This window comes from Fundulus heteroclitus, unplaced genomic scaffold (genome assembly GCF_011125445.2).
Source record: "Fundulus heteroclitus isolate FHET01 unplaced genomic scaffold, MU-UCD_Fhet_4.1 scaffold_56, whole genome shotgun sequence".
Lineage (NCBI taxonomy): Eukaryota > Metazoa > Chordata > Actinopteri > Cyprinodontiformes > Fundulidae > Fundulus > Fundulus heteroclitus.
Window position 1 is genome coordinate 1,769,353 of NW_023396989.1, and position 21,895 is coordinate 1,791,247.

General features: G+C 46.7%; 1 protein-coding gene across 6 annotated transcripts in view; it reads right to left on the minus strand.

Annotated features, from left to right (window-relative positions):
- Window positions 1–2,549: 2,549 nt before the first annotated feature.
- rasal2 (RAS protein activator like 2) overlaps window positions 2,550–21,895 on the minus strand; it is a 57,714-nt gene continuing 38,368 nt past the window's right edge. For 4 of the 6 annotated variants that reach the window (XM_036132891.1, XM_036132888.1, XM_036132893.1 and 1 more), the window contains 11 exons: window positions 19,341–19,910; window positions 17,876–18,020; window positions 16,244–16,388; window positions 13,079–13,318; window positions 12,794–12,995; window positions 11,625–11,821; window positions 9,581–10,508; window positions 9,376–9,510; window positions 9,094–9,296; window positions 8,934–9,021; window positions 2,550–3,175 (listed from right to left, as the gene is read on the minus strand). In XM_036132891.1, coding sequence (XP_035988784.1) covers window positions 3,008–3,175; window positions 8,934–9,021; window positions 9,094–9,296; window positions 9,376–9,510; window positions 9,581–10,508; window positions 11,625–11,821; window positions 12,794–12,995; window positions 13,079–13,318; window positions 16,244–16,388; window positions 17,876–18,020; window positions 19,341–19,910 — 3,021 coding nt within the window. In that variant the 3' untranslated portion in view covers window positions 2,550–3,007. Of the gene's footprint in view, window positions 3,176–8,452; window positions 8,839–8,933; window positions 9,022–9,093; window positions 9,297–9,375; window positions 9,511–9,580; window positions 10,509–11,624; window positions 11,822–12,793; window positions 12,996–13,078; window positions 13,319–16,243; window positions 16,389–17,875; window positions 18,021–19,340; window positions 19,911–21,895 lie in introns of those variants that run through there. The other 2 variants (XM_036132889.1, XM_036132890.1) reach the window with 2 other exon arrangements.

Genomic DNA, 21,895 nt, shown 5'->3' on the forward strand with positions numbered 1-21,895 from the left:
TTTCAATGTTCACACTCAGAGCTGTAATACTTTTCATTGTAACTCAGACAGGTGCAGTTAATTTAAAAGATGCAGTTTTAGCGAATAATCAGACAGAAACAGGGAAACCAGCAACTGGTGGTGGGGCTGCAGGGAGCTTACCTGAGTCTACCTGCTGAAGGTAACCAATGAGAAACAATCAGGAAATAACTTTATGTAGCGCTCTGTTGTTGTTACTCTGTGTCGCTCTACCAAAGTGTTAAACTTCTTCATGTTTCTATTTTGCAGCGTAAATTGTGAGTCAGACTCAGATTTAGAAGCTGGTTCATGACATAAACAAAGTGAGAACACCACAGGTAGATTATCAGAGTTTAGTCCATGAATCCACCTGGATGCTCTCTGCTTCAGAGACGTTTCAGGTTGTGGAGGATTGATCTGAGTCTCTTTCTGTCTCTGAGCCACTGATGCACCTGAAAAATCCTCAGGATCATGTTGTGAATGTTGTGTGTAACTTTATTGCAATTTAATTAAAATTATGTTCTAATTTTATTTCAATAACCTTCGTTATGATGATTTTGTTGTAACTGCAACTTTCTTCTTTTGTTATGTTTGTTCTGTTCCTTTGAGCTTCATTTAACATTCTGCCTTTTATTTGGCTATAAAACAGCTTGTTGCAATATTTTTTATTTATTTTTTGAAGATTGGGGGATCGGGGGTGGTGGCTAATAGAGTTTGGGAACCACTGATCAGAATGATTTTACAAAATTGACTTTGGAAAGAGCTTTCAGATGAGTTGTAAATTGGTGCTTTGTAAATAAAACGGAATTAAATTAAATTGAACTTAGACAACTTTGTCATTTTGTATGCACAAAGTGCGTACATAACGAAAGTGCGTTGCATACAGCTTGTAAATTGCAGTAAAATTGAGTTACAGTATAAGGTGCTTGTGTCTGAGGCAGATGAGCCTCTGATTGGATGGAGGCAATAGACCAGGTGTGTCCAACTCCAGTCCTCGAGAGCCGGTGTCCTGCAACTTTTAGATGTGTCCCTGGTCTGACACGCCTGAGTCAAATAATCAGTTCATTAGCAGGACTCTGAAGAACCTGACTGCAGACTGAGGAGCTAATTGTGCTATCTGATTCAGGTGTGTGGGGCCAGGGAAACCTCTAAAAGTTTCAGGACACCGGCCCTCGAGGACAGGAGTTGGCCACTCCTGCAATAGAGTTTCTTCAATTTAATTTCCGCCTAGGCTTCATTTTATTAAAATGTTTTATCATTATGTACCTGACAAACCTTTTGGAGTAGTTTCACTGCAAAGCGCTTTTTCCTTTTACTATTAAATTATCAAAAATTATCGCTACTCCATTAAAATCTATGACAACTCTACCCACTGTGAGTAACTTCACTGAATGAAAGAAATAATTATTTTAACCAGAAATCACCAGAGAGTTTTTGTTAAAGTGAGACTTCCTGGTTGTTTCCTTTTACTGAGGCTGCTGCTCTGATTGGCCGTGGCTCTGCTGAATACGCTGGAAACAGCAGATATTATTAATGTTCTGACAAATAAACAATATCTAGCTTACATATGTTCTATGTAGAAAATTTATTTATCATGATTTTTTTTTGGAATCATGTTTTTGTCAGAATGTTATTTTTTCTTTAAGATTTCCAAATTTGCACATATCCTTAATAATTTGTCTGTCTGGTTATCTTTTTTTTTTAATCAGATGTTATGATCAGTGCCTAACTCAGTAGCCATTTAACCAAATATTTAAATTAATATAAATGTCAGTAAACCTTATTGCTGACATCCAACATTTACCTTAACGAGCCTCATTAAGTCATTGGCTGCTGTACGGCCAATCAGCTGGACTGCAGCAATCTACGCGTCAGAACCTGGGTTTGTACTGTCGGTTCTGATCCAAAGACGACACAAAGGTCCTTAATGGAGTAGCAGAACTATTGTTCCTCTGAGGCAGCGCTAGTCCTGGGCCCAGAGCAGCAGAACTGACTGATGGCTGTCAGACGTTCCCAGCGGTACCGGCGCCTGGACTCCCAACATTCCCTCCATCATCATGTTTAATATAAACAGCAGTAGCTGCTGGTTTTAGCCGACTTACTGGTTCTTTTGCACCAGAACCATCAGGTGGAGCGTTACGGACTGAACAATAACACAAAAGCTGATTGGCTGGCTGCGGTTTTAGTTGTAAATACATTTAATGACGCACAATTCAGAATCACGGGATCATTTTACCTCATGATCAGTTATCTGTAACTCTCCTGAAAGCTAAAAAACAAAAAGAATGTAAACATTGTTCATTGCCTGTCTCAGTTTTTGCCACATTAAGTGTAATGTGAACAGAAAAAGAAATTTGGCCGCAGTGACAAATAAAAAATACTCTTGACTCTTATTATGCATTTGAGGGAGCATTAAATGTGCATAAGAAATTTAAGACCTATTAAAAAAATGTAAGACTTGATATTTCTATGAATTTAAGACTTTTTAAGGCCTTAAATTTAGATTTTTAAATGCTAGACTCTTTAAGACAATGACACCACAGAGGACAGAGGTACTTTCAGACGGTTTTATTCTCAACAAAGGACAGCAGACAGGTGTGACCTTTGACCCCGATCAGAGGTCTGCTCTGTAGATCAGCAACGGGACCAGAACAGGGAGGAATAAATTAAAATCCACAACAACTCGTCGGGTAAAAAACAAACTTCTGTCAGAAACATCAAAGAAGGAAAATAAAACAAAATCAAAGCTTCAAACTGCAAAACCAAAACTAGAAGCTTGAAATAAAAAGCTTAAAAAAGTTGTTAGAAAACGTTCAGATTGTGTTTTTGGTTCGTTTGGTTCTTTCTGTGCTTCTGTGACGCTGCAAACGAGCCTCCACACCTTTACTCTCTGTACAACAAACAGCTCAAACTTCACTATTTACACGCTACATCCACAAATCGGTAAAAGTCCGCAGCCCTGTGGGCGGAGACTCCTGCTAAGCCCCGCCTCCGGGGCTACGTGAGCCAATCAGCAGCTGCTGTTCTTAAACTCTCCGTTCTCAGTGATGGACAGCTTGGTGGGGTTGCCTGGCGACAGGCCGTTATGGATGCTGGGCGCGCTGTACCGCTCCTTCACCTGCGTCAGCGCCGCCATCAGCCGCGCGTTCGCCGCGTCCAGCGAGCCGATCCGCTTCTCCTGATTGGACACAGACAAAAGGGGGCGGGGCTGGAAGTCAGACCTTCAAAATAAAGGTTGGAGGAGTTGGAGATAAAGCTGTTGGGTTAAAACCACACTGTCAGAGTCTCATGGGAGGAAGCGTGACGGTAAAAAGTTTCTTCAGATTAAAAGCATCAGGACGTAATGAGAAACACTCAGCATCCAGTAGGTTTATATGTCGTTATCTGAGGCAGACGGCTTGAGAACAGGTGATACCAACCAGGTGACTAAACCTATTCAACCTGAGCTGAGGTTTCTTTATGCTCGACACATCTGTGAAGCTGAAGGTTTCTACTCTGCACACCTGGGAAAATTCCCAGCTAAGCGTTCCTGTGTAGGAAACATGGCCGACCAGCGAGAGCTTCTTCTGGCCGCAGGTTCGTAAATATAAACGTCTTTAAGATTTAGCCCAGAAAGATCACCGTGATCAACAAGTTGTTAATTCCTGGACAGGAATCACCGTTTCTCAGAGGTTTAAATGTTAAAAGCAACGCTGTTTTCTACTTTTACGTGCATGCATGTTATGAGAGTTATTTAACGGAGATGAGCGTACCACAAGCGAGCTATTTTTAGAAACGCAACGTCACAATGACGTCACATCACGTGGTACGCAGTAGGGCAAACTTGCATAGTCCGTCGCTGTTTCGCTGTAAAAGAGACGTGCGTTAGCCTTGGTTTTACTCGGTAAACGACTGCTTTTTCCAAATCTAAAACCATGGTTTTTAAACATTGTTGCTATCGAACGTGCAACAGCGACTCGAGGTACGCTGATCGGCCGCGTATGAAGGATGATTTCTTCAAGACTACCAAGGAGAAATGTGTGCGCTGGGTACACCGGGGCTGTCAGCCTACACAACAGTTCAACCCGGAAAAAGTTACCAAATTCACGTACATATGTAGCAAGCATTTTGTTGGAGGAAAGGGCACAACCGAAGAACATCCTGACCCAATTCCAGCGACATCAAGTAGTGAACAGGTAAGAGTATTTTGGTGGCCGACATGTTGATAATGAAGCGCCTGCTACCATGACAGCATATAGGCTATCATGGTAGCAGGCGCTAACATGATAGCCTGCTACCAGGATAGCTTACTCAAAAACATTTCAAATAAGACAAACATTAAACATATACCGATCCCTGGACGGTGATTACAAACAAAAAAACGGCCGACGCTGCCATGAACGCCGAGCAGGAAAAAAAAACAAAGCTTACCGTTCGATCAACTCGGCCCGTTTTCCGGTCTTTTTAAGCCCTCGACACTCAAGCCATCGTTTGAGCTGAAGGTTGGTGTGTTCTTCGACAGTGCGACCAGTAATCCGTGCGCCTGGGACATCGTCTTGGGAAAGTTTAACGGCTGCAAAGTCGGTCATATCGCTGGTTCTGTTGTGCGTGTAATAGCTGGTTGCTACGGGCGTTCTCTACCTGTATGTCCTACCTAAGCGGCAAAAGGGGCGTTGCTCTTGAGACGGTGACGTCACGTGCGCGGTACGCTATTAAAGCTGTTTTCTCACACTGCACTCATTAATCACCCAAAGGGGGGTTGGGGGGGGCTTGATTACTGGGTGCAGCAACAAAGAGGATATAAAGATAAAGTTTAACCAGTTAAAGTCTAGCTATACGTTATTCTTCTGTTTAACCTTAACTATATATAAATGAGCATTTACTCTAAAACATGATAATTTATATTTGCATGCCCCCCCCCCCCCCCCGACTTCCACATCGCTGATTACGTTTGTCTCTTCTGAGCTTCACTGTAAACTACGTCCACATTCAGACCTGTACATTAAATCCATTAAACCACTAATGTTCATTTAGTGAAGGAGCAGTGACAGTGAGGCCAGCTAAGCAGCCAATTAAACCTAAAATATAAAGTTTTAGCGCTCCACGTCTCAAAGTTTAACAGAACAATCGCTTCCACTGATGTCTGCAGCTCTGTGTGGTTCTCTGAGGAAAACATGGATCTCTGCAACATCTGAGTGCAGCAGAGAAACACTCCTGACGGCGCTGGTTCTGGTCGTGTTACGGGCTTTGGTCCTCTGACCCGGTGGTGCTGCAGAGCTGCTACCTGGTGCTGATCTGGAGGCAGCTGCCCACACATCCTCCCTGCTTCTTTTCTTTGTTTAGGTAAATAAACCAACTTTTAGCTTATCCCACGCATCGCTTCCCTTTATCTGCTGTGGAGTCAGAATGTGACGTCAGAGAATTAGAAAATCATGAAACAGGTGATTTCTGTCAGTAAGTCCATTCAAAAAGTGAATCTTGTCTATTATATTAATTCATTACACAGACTGATGCATTTCAAGTGTTTATTTCTTTTAATCATGATGATTATAACTGACAACTTATGAAAACCCAAATTCAGCATCTCAGAAAATTAGAATACCATGAAAAGGTCCAATACTGAAGACACCTGGTGCCATAGTCTAATTAACTAATTAACTCCTGCAGAGGCCTTTAAATGGTCTCAGTCTGGTTCTGTAGGCGACACAATCCTGGGGACGACTGCTGACTGGACAGGTGTCCTAAAGATTACCTGTGACACCTGGACAAGGAGGACAAGACACAAAGGTCATGGCTAAGGAGGCGGGCTGTTCACAGCGCTGTGTGCAGCACGCTAACAGAGGCGGAGGAAAAGATTACACCCTGGAACCAAACCCATCAGGACTGTGGAGGTTCACAGAGTGGACTGCAGTGGGTCAGAACTTCCAGAACCAGCAGACACACGTCTGCAGGACCTGGTTCTGCTGCAGCTTTCCTTGGTTCAGCCCGCTCCCGAACCAGAGGCGGTACCAGAAACATTTTCATTTTCCATCAGGACCTGCCGCCTGCACACAGCGGCTAAGCTACCAGGACCGGGTTTGAGGACCGGGGTGTCCCTGGTCTTAAAGGGCCAGCAGACTCCGTTAACCTTAACCCCACAGAACATCTGGAGTCCTGTGAAGAGGAAGATGTATACTTTTTTTCTTATTATACTTTTGTTTATACTTTTTATCATTATACTTTTGTTTATACTTTTTATCATTATACTTTTGTTTATACTTTTTATCATTATACTTTTGTTTATACTTTTTATCATTATACTTTTGTTTATACATTTTATCTTTATACTTTCTGTGTATACTTTTTTATTATACTTTTGTTTATACACTTTTTATCATTATACTTTTGTTTATACAATTTTTATCATTATACTTTTGTTTATACTTTTTTTATCATACTTTCTGTGTGTACTTTTTTTATTATACTTTCTGTGTGTACTTTTTTATTATTATACTTTCTGTGTATACTTTTTTTATTATACTTTCTGTGTATACTTTTTTATCTTTATACTTTTGTTTATACACTTTTTATCATTATACTTTCTGTATATACTTTTTATGTGTATACATTCTGTGTATACTTTATGTATACTTTCGTTTATACTTTGTGTATACTTTCGTTTATACTTTGTGTATACTTTCGTTTATACTTTTTATGTTTATACTTTTGTTTATACTTTTTATTCTTATACTTTTCATGTTTATACTTTTCAGAAGGCCAACTTTTCAGGAAACTATTTTTTGTTTTGCTCTGAAGTAACTTTCTATTAGAGTGGCTCCAGGCGTCTTCAGTATTAGACCTTTTCATGAGATGCTGAATTTGGTGTTTTCATTGATTATAATAATCATGAATAAAATAAATAAACACTTGAAACACATCAGTCTGTTTGTAATGAATGAATTTAATGAACATGTTTAAAAATCAACTTTTTCATGATATTCTAACTCTGAGCAGCAGCTGAATATTCATCAGAAAAGGATTTAATGGTGTTCTGGTCAGCCTCTCCTGACAGCCAGGGTTCGCAGGAGTTTACCAGAACCGGGCCTGGCCCACCAGAACCGACTCTGGACCACCAGAACCGGGTCTGGACCACCAGAACCGGGCCTGGAGCAGACCCAGGGTCCAGTTCTCGTCAGGTACATGGAAAGCTTTTGTATAACCATCAGCTCTAAACCTGTCCTCCTTAATCACACCACAGAAACAGTGACGTGGTTCTGACCCGACAGCAGCAGCTTGAAGGCAGCAGCCAAACATAAACAGCGGGTCCAGAGAGCTGAAACCGACCAGAACCAAACATAAAGTGTGACTGAAACTTCTCTGACGTCTCCTCTGACTCGTTTTGGTCTGACAAGGTGAAGTTCTGGAGGTTCTGGTGGGTCGGGGGGGGGGGGGGTGTGGGTGTGTGTGTGGGGGGGGGGGGTGGGGTGGGGGGGTCGGGGCAGCAGCCAAACTCAAATCAAACACGCCCAGAGAGCGACACGCCAGTATGCCTGCACCAGAGAAAACCCGGTCCATGGTTCTGATTAGAGGTTCTGATGGAGAACGGGTGCAACAGGAAATGTTCTGAACCACAAACTGGAACAGAACCCAGACTGAATGATAGTCTGAAGAAGGTCTGAAAGGTTCTGTGGTGGTTCTGCCACCAGAGGGAGCTGGACTCCACCAGAACCTCAGAGGCCCAGTATTCATGCCGGCTCCAGGTTGCTAGGATGATTCCCAGATTTCCTCCACCCTAAACCTTTAAGCCTCAGACGGTGCTGAGTGGGTCATCGCTCCATCTTTTATTGAATCACAGCGATGCAACGAGTCTCTGAGCTGCTGGCAGCAGGTCCACCATGAGGCGATCGGGTCCAAACAGCTAATTACGGCATAATTTTAACCTCTGACAGCGGTTCTGGACAGCTCACTGGGTCAGAACCATCACCAGGGCCAGATCAACATGAGGGTCAGGTAGACTAACTTCTGGTTCTGATGGGAACCCTGGGTGAGATACAGAGGTCCAAACAGGTGCCCCCCCGAACCACAGAAACAGCCGTTCTATGGCTTTCATTGTCCAATCAGCAGCCACTTCCCATCAGAAGCCCCGCCCCTATTCAGTCCCATAGCAGTCATGGCGAGTCTTCCTCACATTGTGGACGCAGCAATTATTTCACATGGCTCTGTGAAGGTTAGCCCTGATGTGATGTCATCAGGCGCAGCAACACGCGTATAATGTTAATATCACTATGGTTTCCATGGTAGCAGTAATTACAGACTGCTAACGTGATTTTAAGGCCTAAATAGTAGATAATTGGGTTTTATGGCCATAACTGTGCTACAGAATTTAACTCATCATCTGCACTAAAGTACTGATCAGTACAAGTCATGATCTGCTGCCATCTAGTAGACCACCACTCCCCACTAAGCCACCTCTGAAACTGATATATCGGTTCTGTTTGGTTCTACAGCGTCGCAGGTTTGGGTTCTGATGGAGACCAGGAGGTCACCAGGTACCCAGAGATCAGGATCCAGTACGGCTGCACGGATCCATCAGGTATCAGCGGCTCTCTGCCAGAAAACACCTGATTCTGATCCGTTTGGGTTTGACCCGAAGACTGCCAACTGGGCCGGTTCTGCTCTGGACTTCCAGAACCACTCCAAGGCAGCTGCAGTACCAGTTTGGCCAGCAGGGGGCCGTACGGCCTCTGCTCTCTGATTGGCTGGCGGCCGTCTGGAGGCGTGTCATAAAAATGAAACCAAAAGAGGGAAAGCAGCCAGGTGCAGGTGGAGGGGGCGGAGCTACAGCTACTTGCCTGATTGGTTAATTTCTCGTCCGTTACTGACCTGCAACCAGCGGAGAGACGGTGAGAAGCGAACTAAGCCCTGACTGCTGGTCATGTGACCCGCCAGTCAGCACCTGGGGAAGAGGTGTGGCGTACCTGAGCGTCGATGATCTTCTGCTTGGCTTCGATCACCGCCTGCATCTCGGCGTGGTCGCGCTTCAGCTCCTCCTCCACCGCCATCAGCCTGCAGGAAGACGCCGGTCAGCACGGCTGAGGGATCCTGACTCAGGTGAGCGAGGCTCAGGTGCGTCTCTACCTGCAGATGATGCTCTTCATCTGGCCGTCCTTCTCCTCCTGCTGCCGCCTCAGGCGCTCCTCGCTGTCCTCCAGCCGGCTCTTGTACTCCAGCAGGAGCTTCTGCATCTGCTGCTCCTGGGCCTCCAGCCGCCGCTCGTACTCCTCCAGCCGCCGGCCGGACGCCCGCAGACGCTCCTTCAGCCGCGAGATCTCCAGCTCGTACTGCAGAGGGACGGCGGAGCGGCGTTAGCACCCAGTAGTGGCGCCCTGCGGACGGCCACACCTGCCCAGGTGTTCTTACCTTCTCCGTGTTGCGGCCCTTCTCTCTGCCCCGCCCTCCCTCCTCCTCCTCCTCTTCGTACTGCCCGTTGTTGAGGACCCACGCCGCCGTCCTCTCCACCGGAGACATCGCTGCCGCCTCCACCGGCGTTTCCACCTGTGAACGGTGACATCATCAGAGGCCCGCCTGAACCAATCAGACGGCGGCGCAGCAGAGCGCTGCTTACCTGCGCAGACGGCTTAGCGGCGCTCCTGGAGGACGGAGCGGCGCTCTCCACCGCGGCGGCGGACGCCTGGCGGCTGGAGGGCGTCGGCTCGGTGTTGGCGCTGCTGCTGCTCCGTAGCGAGGCGCTGTGAGGCTGGGAGCGCGGCGTCCTGGCCCCGCCCCCTCTGCTCTGCTCCACCCTGACGATGTGGGCGGTGCCGGCGGTGGTGCTCTGACGGGGGACGGCGACCGCTGTGGCGGCCCCCGGGGGCAGGTCGGGTAGCGGGGGCCGGCGCGGCGCGGGGCAGTCCTCGCTCTGCGTGCTGCGCCGGCTGGCCGCCTCGTCCAGGCTGCTGTTGGACGCCACGCCGCCTTTGGCCCCCGCCTGGCTGCCGCAGTCATCGGAGTGGCTGTGGTGCGAGCTGTCGGTGCTCAGGTTCTCGGAGCTGGAGTCCTGCCGCAGGGAGGAGCGGCTGGAGAGGCTGCGGGCGGCGTTGCTCAGGTGGTAGACGGGGTTCTGGAAGGAGAGCGGCTCCAGGCGGCGCTGCTGGCTGACCGAGGCGTGCAGGGGCCGCCTCGCCTGGGGGGCGCTCTGCGGCTGCCCGTCTCTGGGCGGCGCTCTGGACTGGTGCGCCGCCGGCTGGGGCGTCACCGGGTTGGAGTGGGGGTAAGCGGGCGGAGGCGGGCCGTGGCCGACGGAGGTTTGAGAGCCCACCCTGCTGAGGCGGGGCGGGGCCTCGTGGTGCGGCGGGGGCCCCGCGGGGCCCTGAAGGCTCTGAGAGTCCTGGAGGTCCACCAGAGACACGCTGCGGCCGTTTGGCAGCGGGACATCCCGGTCCGCCTGATCAGAGAAACCGGGGCGCTGCGGAGCCAGCAGGGGGCGCTGGCTCCGGCCGTAACCCTCCATCAGCTCGGCGGCTGGAGACGGGAGGCTGCGCACCTCGCTGCGGCTGCAGGAAGGCGCAGAAACGCAGACGTTAAATTTATCTGTATAGCACATTTCAGCACAAAGTGCTTTACATGATTAAAATATAGGAAAATAAAACAGAATAAAAGCAAGCTGGAATAAAATGTAGAAACCAAATGGAAGATTAAAAACAGTAGAACTAAAAAAGTTGAACTAGTGAAGTAGTAAAGGGAAAACTTCTGGGTCCCTGATGATGGCAACTAGCTACGGCTGGACGATAATTCAATAACGATAAATATCGATGATAAAAGAAAAGGCAATAAAAAGTTCAATAGAACAACAGTTTTGCTTCCTCTTACATTCTAGCCATGTAAGTTAAAGTTAAATCATTACATCCTCCCAACCAATCACAACGCAGAACCAGGAACCAAGCCCCGCCCCCTTCAAAGAGTTCAGAGAGCATGCATTCTTTTTTCTTTTTCTATAAAGTTGTAGGTTTGGTAAAAAGATGGTTGAATGTTAGAATTATTTTTATTATTCTCTACATGTCTTATTTTATTTACCATGTTTATTGCATTTATCACACATTTCCTCATCACTATTAAAAAGGTTTTAAGATTTGAGTTTATTCAGATATTAACGTGTTTTTCAGCCCGTGGCGTTCTCCTTGCAAGAACAGATCTGTTGTCTTCCCTTTTTGTGTTATTAATTAATATTTTAGGTGTTTAAACCTGACATTGAATAAAGGGTTTAGTTTGAAATCAGTGTTTTTTTGTCTTTATCTAATAATAGGTTGCTAAGCAACAGCATAAAATGGTCAGGGCTGCACTTAAAATATGTTTTGAATTTGTTGATCATTGTCGTTATCGATCAATATGATTTATATTTTATCTATATTAATTTTTTTCTATATCGTCCAGCCCTACAACAAACTGCCATGAGAGACAATCTACCTGAAACCTTCTATTAAATTAATTTTTACAGCCTGGCGTCCCTCAGGGCGCGGCTCTCAGACCTCCTCCTCTTTAACTGCTTCCTCTCAATTGTTCTTCAATATTTAGGCAAATCTGACGAATGGGTTTTGACTTTTTGTTCAGATTAAAAACACACGGATGACATCACACATAACTCCACTTCCTGCTGTCAGCTGATTGGTTACCTGTCCACGGGGTCCTCAAAGATCCGCTGCAGCCCTGACGACACGCTGCCGCCCATGTGGGCGGGGCTGAGGTCCTGGAAGCGCCGCAGCTGCTGCTGGACCGGCGTGGGCGCCGCCAGGCAGCGGGAGATGTCTCCCAGAATCCTCGGCAGCGGGCCCAGCTTGGCTACGGTGGCCTGCAGGAAGGAATTTTCACCCTGTGGTCGCCGTGTGTGGGTGTGTTTGTGTGCGGATGGATGGAAAGGAAGCGCCGGGGGAGGCGGGAGGAGCGGAACGTGGAGGCGGGAACAGAAAGAGGGAAAAACATGAGGAGAACTGAACGGAGAGCAGAACCCACTGTGTAGAACTTCATGCTGAACAGAACCAGAACTGGGCGGAGCCATGCTGACAGCTGATGGGGGGGGGGTCATGCTGTGAGGGTCAGTCAGGCGTTAATGAGGTTATGATGTCAGCGCCTCGTCACACAAACACACCAACCGACCAATCAGCACACTGTAAACTGAAGCTGCTTCCTCTCTGACAGAAGCTCCGCCCAGGAAGCCCAAACATGGTCCTCCTCCACCAGGAAGCTGCTGCAGGGCGGAGTTCAGACCTTACTTCTGCTTATTCTTTATTTTTAGTTATTTTAATGTGAATTATTTTGTCCATCCAGGCCTCAGAGGCAGTGAAACTCCAGCACTAACTGAGGAGGAGGCGCCTCCACCTTCCACCTCCTGACATTAAGATGGATTTGTCCTGAAGCAGCTGCTCCAAACTGACTAAAAACTAAACAGCTTTTAGTTCCATGCTGTAAACTTTAGCAATAAAAACAAAAGAGAGGACGTTTCTCCAGAACGTGTCCTGCTAGAAGCAGAAACGTCGCAGATTCAGGCTGAATTTAAACATTTTAACAGATTATGAACTCATCTCTGGCTCCTCTCTGCAGCTTTTAACGTCTTTACCTTTAATTCAGGATCTAGATTCTGATTATTTATGATAATCTAGATTACACCCACAGTATTTCTGCAGCTGGTATTCGGGTCACAGCTTTAAACTGGAGAACCGGAGATAAAGCCGTCTTTAAACTGGCTCTGAGGAGGAATAAGGGAACCTGTCCTGTCCTAAGAGCGTTTCTCCTGCAGCGCAGCGCCAACATGGCCGCCGCGGGCCGGCCCAGCAGCACCACCCACCTTGTCCAGCTGGGACACCACCTCCCACAGCTGGGCGTGCAGCACCGACAGCTCGCGGCCCAGGTCGATGTAGCCCTCGAAGCCCGGCGTGCTGGACAGCGTCTCCGGGTTGGAGATCTCGGACAGGAAGCGCATCATGCCGGCCCACTCGTGCTCCAGGAAGTCGTTCATGAAGGCCATGTACTCCTCCTTGTGGCCGAACCTGAGGGGGGGGGGGGGGGGGTCAGTCTGGAGGAAGCAGCCGGCGGACCGCCTCCTGGGCTAAACGGCGGCGCAGACACTCACTTGGAGAAGTTGGCGAGGTTCTGGATGACCTTGGCGATAAGCGTGAGCGTGCGGGACGTGCGGTCGTCAGGATACTCCTGCATGAGGCTGAAGAGCGACGGAGACATGATGGCCGGGCACAGGAAGCGCAGGAAGAGCGAGGCGCTGATCAGACGCTTGCTGATGTCCTGCTGGTGGCCGCGGGCCACGCACTGCTGCTTCCAGGACGCAAACACCTCCTTCAGCTCCCGAGGGAAGACGCTGGCAGGAGAGAGGGACGCCGTCAGAGACACATGGAGACACATGGAGACACGTGGAGACACATGGAGACACGTGGAGACACATGGAGACACATGGAGACACGTGGAGACACATGGAGACACATGGAGACACGTGGAGACAGATGGAGACAGATGGAGACACATGGAGACACATGGAGAGACATGGAGACAGATGGAGACAGATGGAGACACGTGGAGACACATGGAGACAGATGGAGACAGATGGAGACAGATGGAGACACGTGGAGACACATGGAGACAGATGGAGACAGATGGAGACACGTGGAGACACGTGGAGACACATGGAGACAGATGGAGACAGATGGAGACACATGGAGACACATGGAGACAGATGGAGACAGATGGAGACACATGGAGACACGTGGAGACACATGGAGACAGATGGAGACAGATGGAGACACGTGGAGACACATGGAGACAGATGGAGACAGATGGAGACACGTGGAGACAGATGGAGACAGATGGAGACACGTGGAGACACATGGAGACAGATGGAGACAGATGGAGACACATGGAGACACGTGGAGACACATGGAGACAGATGGAGACACATGGAGACAGATGGAGACACATGGAGACACGTGGAGACACATGGAGACAGATGGAGACAGATGGAGACACGTGGAGACACATGGAGACAGATGGAGACAGATGGAGACACATGGAGACACGTGGAGACACATGGAGACAGATGGAGACAGATGGAGACACATGGAGACACATGGAGACAGATGGAGACACATGGAGACAGATGGAGACAGATGGAGACACATGGAGACACATGGAGACACATGGAGACAGATGGAGACAGATGGAGACACATGGAGACAGATGGAGACAGAGGGACGCTGCAGCTCTGATGCTAAACCCTGATGTGACAGTCAGAGTGAAACAGAACAAGAGACGGACAGACGAGGCTTCATCTGCAGTGACACTGATGGATGGATGGATGGATGGATGGATGGATGGATGGATGGATGGATGGATGGATGGATGATGGATGGATGAATGGATGGATGGATAGATGGATGGATGGATGGATGAATGAATGGATGAAGTATGGATGGATGGATGGATGATGGATGGATGGATGGATGGACAGATGGATGGATGGATGGATGAATGGATGAATGAATGGATGAAGTATGGATGGATGAAGGATGGATGGATGGATGGATGGATGTCAGCCCTTCAGCAGGCGTTAAAGGAGCCACAGGTAACAGCTCCACCTAGTGTCTGACGTCAGAACAACAGCCACAGACAGCGGCCTATGCTGCTGTTTCCTCAGAGACTCCACAGGATGGTTCTGTTCTGGTTCTGTTCTGGTTCTGTTCTGGTTCTGGTCCGATTCTCTCCTGGTTTCCATGTCTGCATGCTGCTGCTCTTCAGCCGAGATAAAATACCAAATGCTCTGTGCTGGGAACCCTGGGAACCCTGGGAACTGTCATGTGATTGGCTGAGGAACCAGGAAGTAAACAGGGCGTGCACTCTGGACCTCAGCAGTTCTGGACGGTTCCTCTGGGTTAGAGAGGAGGAAACGTGACTGAGACGTTGATGGAGAGGAACGATTATAGGGAACGTTACTATTAATGATTCAGGTTGATTTTACAGTAAATATATTAACTTATTGCTCCTTTAAACCTGTTTCTCATTAAACTACAGTTCTGTATTAAATGTTTTTCTCTGTCTGATGAAACATTCATTCTCTTCTTCCCTCTTCTTCTGCAGGATGTCGGCGTGTTGTTGTCCAGCGCTGCAGCCCTGTGGTTATTTCTCTGCTGCATTAGAAGAACTGGTTCAGCTAAACTCTGAGGTTCCTCCTCAGAGGCTGTTTGTAGCGCTACGCTAACCTGTGGAACCGACCCGGTTCTGTTACTGGATTATTCTGGATCTATTCTATTACTGGATGTCCACAAAAGAACGGCAGAAGATGCTCTCCTCTGTGTTTAAGTCATCTGCAGTGATGGAGTTACTGGACCAGCTTCTGTAGAACCTAAAACTCAATCATCAGCTCAGATTTTCAGGTTTAAACGATGAACTTTCTCTAATTTATTTTATATAAACCAGATTATCTTTTAGAGACTGGACTGAACCGTGAAAGCTGCAGAACAAACGTTGTTCTGTAATTATTCACAACAGGAACTGAGAGCAAACTCCAGGAAGCAGTCCGGGCTCTGATTGGTCAGCTGGATCAGACCCGCCCCCATGTGATGAAGCTGCTTTTTATTGGCTGGAGGCGCCTCAGATGGACCAACCGTGTGAAATCCTCCTGATGGTGAGGTCACTGGGAGGAGCACATCCACCTGCTGAGGAACCAATCAGCAGCCAGATAACAGATGAGCCCTGACCAGTGATTGGCCGGCTCCCCCAGGCTGGTGGTCCCGACCAATCAGGACGATCCTGGGAAGTAAAGACTCTCGTCTCTCTGCTGAGGTCTGCAGAAGCCCAAACTCCTGTTTCTTTCAGAACTGTCTGGACCTGATGTTGTTTCTTTCAGAACCTTCTGGACCTGATGTTGTTTCTTTCAGAACCGTGTGGACCTGAGGTGGCTTTCAGAACCTTCTGGACCTGATGTTGTTTCTTTCAGAACCTTCTGGACCTGATGTTGTTTCTTTCAGAACCGACTGGACCTGATGTTGTTTCTTTCAGAACCTTCTGGACCTGATGTTGTTTCTTTCAGAACCGACTGGACCTGATGTTGTTTCTTTCAGAACCTTCTGGACCTGATGTTGTTTCTTTCAGAACCGTCTGGACCTGAGGTGGCTTTCAGAACCGTGTGGACCTGAGGTGGCTTTCAGAACCGTGTGGACCTGATGTTTCTTTCAGAACCGTCTGGACCTGATGTTTCTTTCAGAACCGTGTGGACCTGAGGTGCGGGTCTTACCAGTAGGAGTTGATGATCTTGCAGAACGCCAGCTCGCAGCACATCTTCAGGTTGCTCTGATGCTCGGACAGATCGCTGCCGGAGCAGCGGCTCGGATCCACCTCACAGTTCTCGTCCGACTCGTACAGAGCCTTGATGAACTCACCTGGAGACGCAAACACCCACAGAACCCGTCACTACAGACCCGACCCAGAACTGCAGAACCCAGAAGTTCTGGCAGGTTCTACAGCCACATAATCATTCACAGGAAGTTGGCTCCCTGGTTTAGATTGGAGAAAAATGGCGCTCTACACATCTAGAGGAATCCTACCTGATCTAAATGTTGTATAAATAGACCCTTCACAGAGTTCATTGGCTTCCTGTTAAATCAAGAATAGAATTTAAAATTCTTCTTCTAACGTATAAAGCCCTTAATAATCAAGCTCCATCATATATCAGAGCTCTGATTACCCCGTATGTTCCTAACAGAGCACTTTGCTCTCAGACTGCAGGTCTGCTGCTGGTTCCTAGAGTCTCTAAAAGTAGAATGGGAGGCAGATCCTTTAGCTATCAGGCTCCTCTCCTGTGGAACCAACTCCCAGTTTTGGTCCGTGAGGCAGACACCCCGTCTACTTTTAAGACTAGACTTAAAACTTTCCTTTTTAACAAAGCTTCTAGTCAGAGTGGCTCATGTTACCCTGAGCTACCTCTATAGTTATGCTGCTATAGGCTTAGGCTGCTGGAGGACATCAGGGTCTAATTCTCTCTCTCTGCTGAGTTCTCCTACTGCTCTCCAATCTGCATTGTTTGTTGTTATTTCAGCTTTTAACTTCTTGTTCTCTGTCATTTTTCTCTTCATAGAAGGTACACCTGTTCTGGCGTTCTGTTAGCTGTGACATCATCAGGGGAGGCAGATCATCCTCTATTACCATCTAACATAGAAAGTACTCCTGGGTCAATGTGAGCTTCTGTGCTTTCTGTGTCTCTGCTCTGTCTTCTCTAACATAGAAAGTACTCCTGGGTCAATGTGAGCTTCTGAGCTTTCTGTGTCTCTGCTCTGTCTTCTCTAAGCCCCAGTGGGTGAAGGCAGATGAGCGTTCACACTGAGCCTGGTTCTGGTTCTGCTGGAGGTTCTCCTCCCTGTTAAAGGGGAGTTTTCCTCTCCACTGTCGCTTCATGCATGCTCAGTATGAGGGATTTCTGCAAAGCCATCAACAATGCAGACGACTGTCCACTGTGGCTCTACGCTCTTTCAGGAGGAGTGAATGCTGCTTGGAGAGACTAGAACACAAGTGGGTCTGACCCATTTACGCACGCTGAGGGGAGATGTGGCCAAAAATAGAAATTATCTCAACAGTTCGTTTGCTCTCAGCTGGAGAATCTATTTTTAGCTCCTCTTTCTTCTAAAAGGACGGTCTGACGGCAGCACACAACAGAAGAACCCGTTAAAGAACTCGTTAACAGAAGAACTCGTTAACAGAGGAACTCATTTACAGAGGGACTCGTAAAAAGAAGAACTCGTTAACAGAGGAACTCGTTAACAGAAGAACTTGTTAACAGAAGAACTCGTTAACAGAAGAACTTGTTAACAGAAGAACTCGTTAACAGCTCGTTAAGCCCACCACGGTGTTTATCCGGTGCTCCAACACTCACCCAGGGCGTCGTGCAGGTACTTCTGCCCCACCAGCTTCAGGTACTCCTCGATGGCCTTGGTGGCCAGCGTGTTCTCCCTGAAGATCAGAACATCGTGGTCGGCGCAGCGGTCCACCTCTGACATCACCAGGTCCGTCAGGAAGTCCTGGACAGGAGAACAAGGTGGTGATTAGTGGACCTCAGAATGGATGAGGTCTTTCCACCAGAACACCGTGGAGTTCTGGACCAGACTGGTCAGCACCGAGCTTCCTGAGCACCAGAACCGCTGAGAGGCTGAAGGTGTTCCCCAGGGACGACGTCTGAGGCCACTTTGATTCATACATCAACAACTAATCAGCTGTGTGCCGATGACACTGATGTAGTGGATCAGAACAACGTATCCAGGTCCATACTGATCCATTTAATCAATAATTTTTCATCAATAATTCACCTTTAGTAGCTGGAAGGAAGGCTGAGGAAATCTGAAGTCTTAATTTCATGTCTAGGGTGGATTATAGCGATGTTTTCTACTTCCTAGCACTCAACGTTTCCTACGTGTGTTTAATACGGCCTGCTCTGCAGAACCAGAACCAGAACCAGAACCAGACATGGAGAAGCAGCATTTAGTTCCTATGCTCCACTGATCTGGAACAAACTCCCAGAAAACTGGAAAAGTTCTGAAAGCCTGAGTTCCTTTAAATCAAGATTAAAACACATTAGTTCAGGATTTTAACTGTTCTAGTTAAACTGTTTTACTGAAACATCATTAGTTTAACTTTGTAGTCCAACTGTTTTAATGTTTGCTTTTAGTTTCTATTTTCCCATGTTCTATTTTGTTTCTACATTTTATTCCTACTTGCTTTTATTCTGTTTTATGTTCCTGTATTAATCATGTAAAGAACTTTACATTCTCTTTGTACTGAAATATTCTTTATAAATAAATTTGCCTCTGACTGAATAAGGGACCTCCTGACCAGCCTTTATCGCGTTATAAACGTTTGGTTCACAAAGGACTAAAAACTATACAGTTTATACTCTGAGTTCCTAATCAGTGAAAAAAAAAACATTTTATTAAACTCCATAATGAAATTCTGTCTATTTTAGGACTTTAGACGCATCATAAGGAAAATTAAAGCTCTTCTAGAACTGCTCACCTAAATTTACCTGTAAAACTGATGGAAGTCTCAGAGGTTATGTGGGAAAAATGTGTTTCTTTCATAAATTGTGATTTATTTTTTTACATGTAAACTCCAAAGATTTTCCTATCAACCTTTATTTTTCTCACATGTATGAGAGTAACGCAGTGTTTAGCATCAAAGCCTTAAGGAGCCGTGTTTAAACCCGTGTCTACGTTCTAACGGCGGTCTAAGCTGCAGTAGAACCTTCCTGTCTCCAGTCGGCCTGCAGACGCTGCTCCGCAGCAGCAGGGGGCGCCACACCCAGCCTCAGACAGCATTACCAGCCTTAAGGAGCCGCTGGTTCTGACCTTGGCGCGGCCGGTGCTCTGCAGGATGTGCACCAGGGCGCAGGCCATCTCCTCCTTGTTCCTGACGCTGATGACGGGCTCCAGCACGGAGCACAGCATGCCGTAGTTGTTGGTGACGAACTCGGCGAACTCCTTGTACTGCTCCATGGGCAGGATGGAGATGGTCTGGAAGCGGGACTTGATGCGGATGGAGGGCCCGCCGCCCTTGGCCTTGGCGGCGGTGGGCGTGCTGACCGGGTACCACTTCTCCACGAACTGGCGGCCCGTCACGCCGGCCACCGGGATGTTGACCAGGCCCACGTAGTTGTTCTTGTCCTTCTTCTTCTTCTTGTCGGCGGCGGCGGCGGCGGCGTCGCGGTAGATGTGGACGGTGAGGCTGCGGGTGGCGGGCAGGCCGGCCAGGTCGAAGCACTCGCCCCAGAAGAGGCTGTCGTGGCGCGTCTTGCTGGTGGTGCGGGCGAACAGCACGTCGTCCAGGCACAGCTCGCAGAAGTAGCGCTTCTTGGCCGGCAGGTCCTTGGCCTCGATGATCCACAGCCGCAGCAGGTTCTCCGCCCGCCGGCAGTTATCCTGCAAACACCACAGACCCGTTAGGGAGAAGGTTCTGCTTCCAGGTTCTGCTTCCAGGCTGGGTTCTGCAGCAGAGGAACCGGCCAGGACCGCTGGGACGCACCGGGTCAGGGCTCTGAGCAGAACCGCCTCCTGGTGGAAGAACCGCTAACAGAACCGTCCTGACTGGACCGCCTGCAGAACCAGGAGGAGCTGACTCATTTAAAAAAGTTAAAAACAAAACATCTGGACTTTATTCTGAGTTAGAAGACGTTTAGCTTCATATCCAGAAAGATTTCTCAGTTCAGAACGTCTGCAGTAGAAGGAGCTCCAACTAAGGCCTGTTACGGCTCTGAGCAGCGATGGGACACATGACCACGCCCTGAAAGACGCTACAAATGATTCTCAATAAGAACACATTTTACATTAATTTATATCTGTATGTTTAATACATATAACTATCTTCTGCATATAAATGCATTTTAAAATGTCCTTAAGCAAGACAAACCTTTTGCTTTAAATAAAAAAGTGCAAAAAGGAATTTGAACTCCTTCATATCAAAGAACAAAATGTTTGCTTAAAAAACTGATTGCAAATAGTTTCTGTGTATAAAATAAATGCATTTTAACATTTCCTTCATAAGCAACAAAGACAAAACATTTGCCTAAAAAAGTGCAAAACTGATTTATAACAAAGAACAAAAAAGTTATAAAAAACTGATTGTAGGTGTACAGCGGCTCTGGCAGCTCCAGTGTACTCCTCATATTTAATCTTTAATCTCATATTTAATCTCATATTTAATCTTTAATCTCATATTTAACCTTCAGAGGATTCTGTAATCTTTAAAGTCTCCAGGCAAACTGGACACGCTGGGTTTCCTTTGAATTCGCTGAAGAGCTTCTCTTCTTCATTTTGTCTGAAAATTTGATTTTCTGTCAGGTTTTCCCTTTATGCCACTGCTAGTGGCCACCATAGACATATAAAGAGTAGATCCCGCATCGACCGCTCTCGCCTACGGGCGCTGACGAGATTTAGGGGCGCCATCTTGGGGCGGTCGACAACTCCGCTCAGTGTAATGTGTTAACCAGGTGCAGAAGCAATTTTAGTCAACTATACTCGCTGATTACTGAACTAATATTCACGTTGTTGTTTTTTTTTTTTAACTTTTAAGCTATACCTATTATAACAAATGGTTCAGTGCATTTAAATATTCTTAGTGTGGTTAAAAGTAATTGAATATTCTGACAGAATGTATGTATACTGCAAAACACAGCCACTCATACACTTTAATAATTATTTTTTTATTACTATATACTAAAACACAGTTACAGTATATATATATATATATATATATATATATATATATATATATATATATATATATATATATATATATATATATATATATGTTTTCTCTGAGTCCCTGTGTAGAGCTTCTAGTTGGTGCTGATTGGAAGTGGAGGCAGCTGCCAGACTGACGGCAGCAAACTTCCTCACCTGACAGCGCAAGCTCCGCTCCAGCCCAAGCACCAGAATATCAACCCCAGCTGGGAGCAGATCAGATCAGACCAGCTCTGAGGAGCTCAGCTCATTCTTTCTCTCTCTCTGCCACCTACTTCTCTCTTTCCCTCTCTTCTCCAACTAGTTATGAATTTTTTTAAATAAATCCCATTTTAAGTTATCCCATGCGGGGCTTCCCTTTGATTTGTTATGGTCCAAGACCCAGGCCATAACAAAAAAGATATCTATCTATCTATCTGTATTGCAGCTGCTCTGTGAAGGCATCAGAGCTTTGTTAGACATTAGCGGGGGAAAAAAAAAAAAAAAAAAAAAAAAAAAAAAAAAAAAAAAAAAAAAAAAAAAAAAAAAAAAAATATATATATATATATATATATATATATATATATATATATATATATATATATATATATATATATATATATATATACATTGGTGAATAAGATATTCACCAATGTCTAAAGCTCTGATGCCTTCACGGAGTAGAT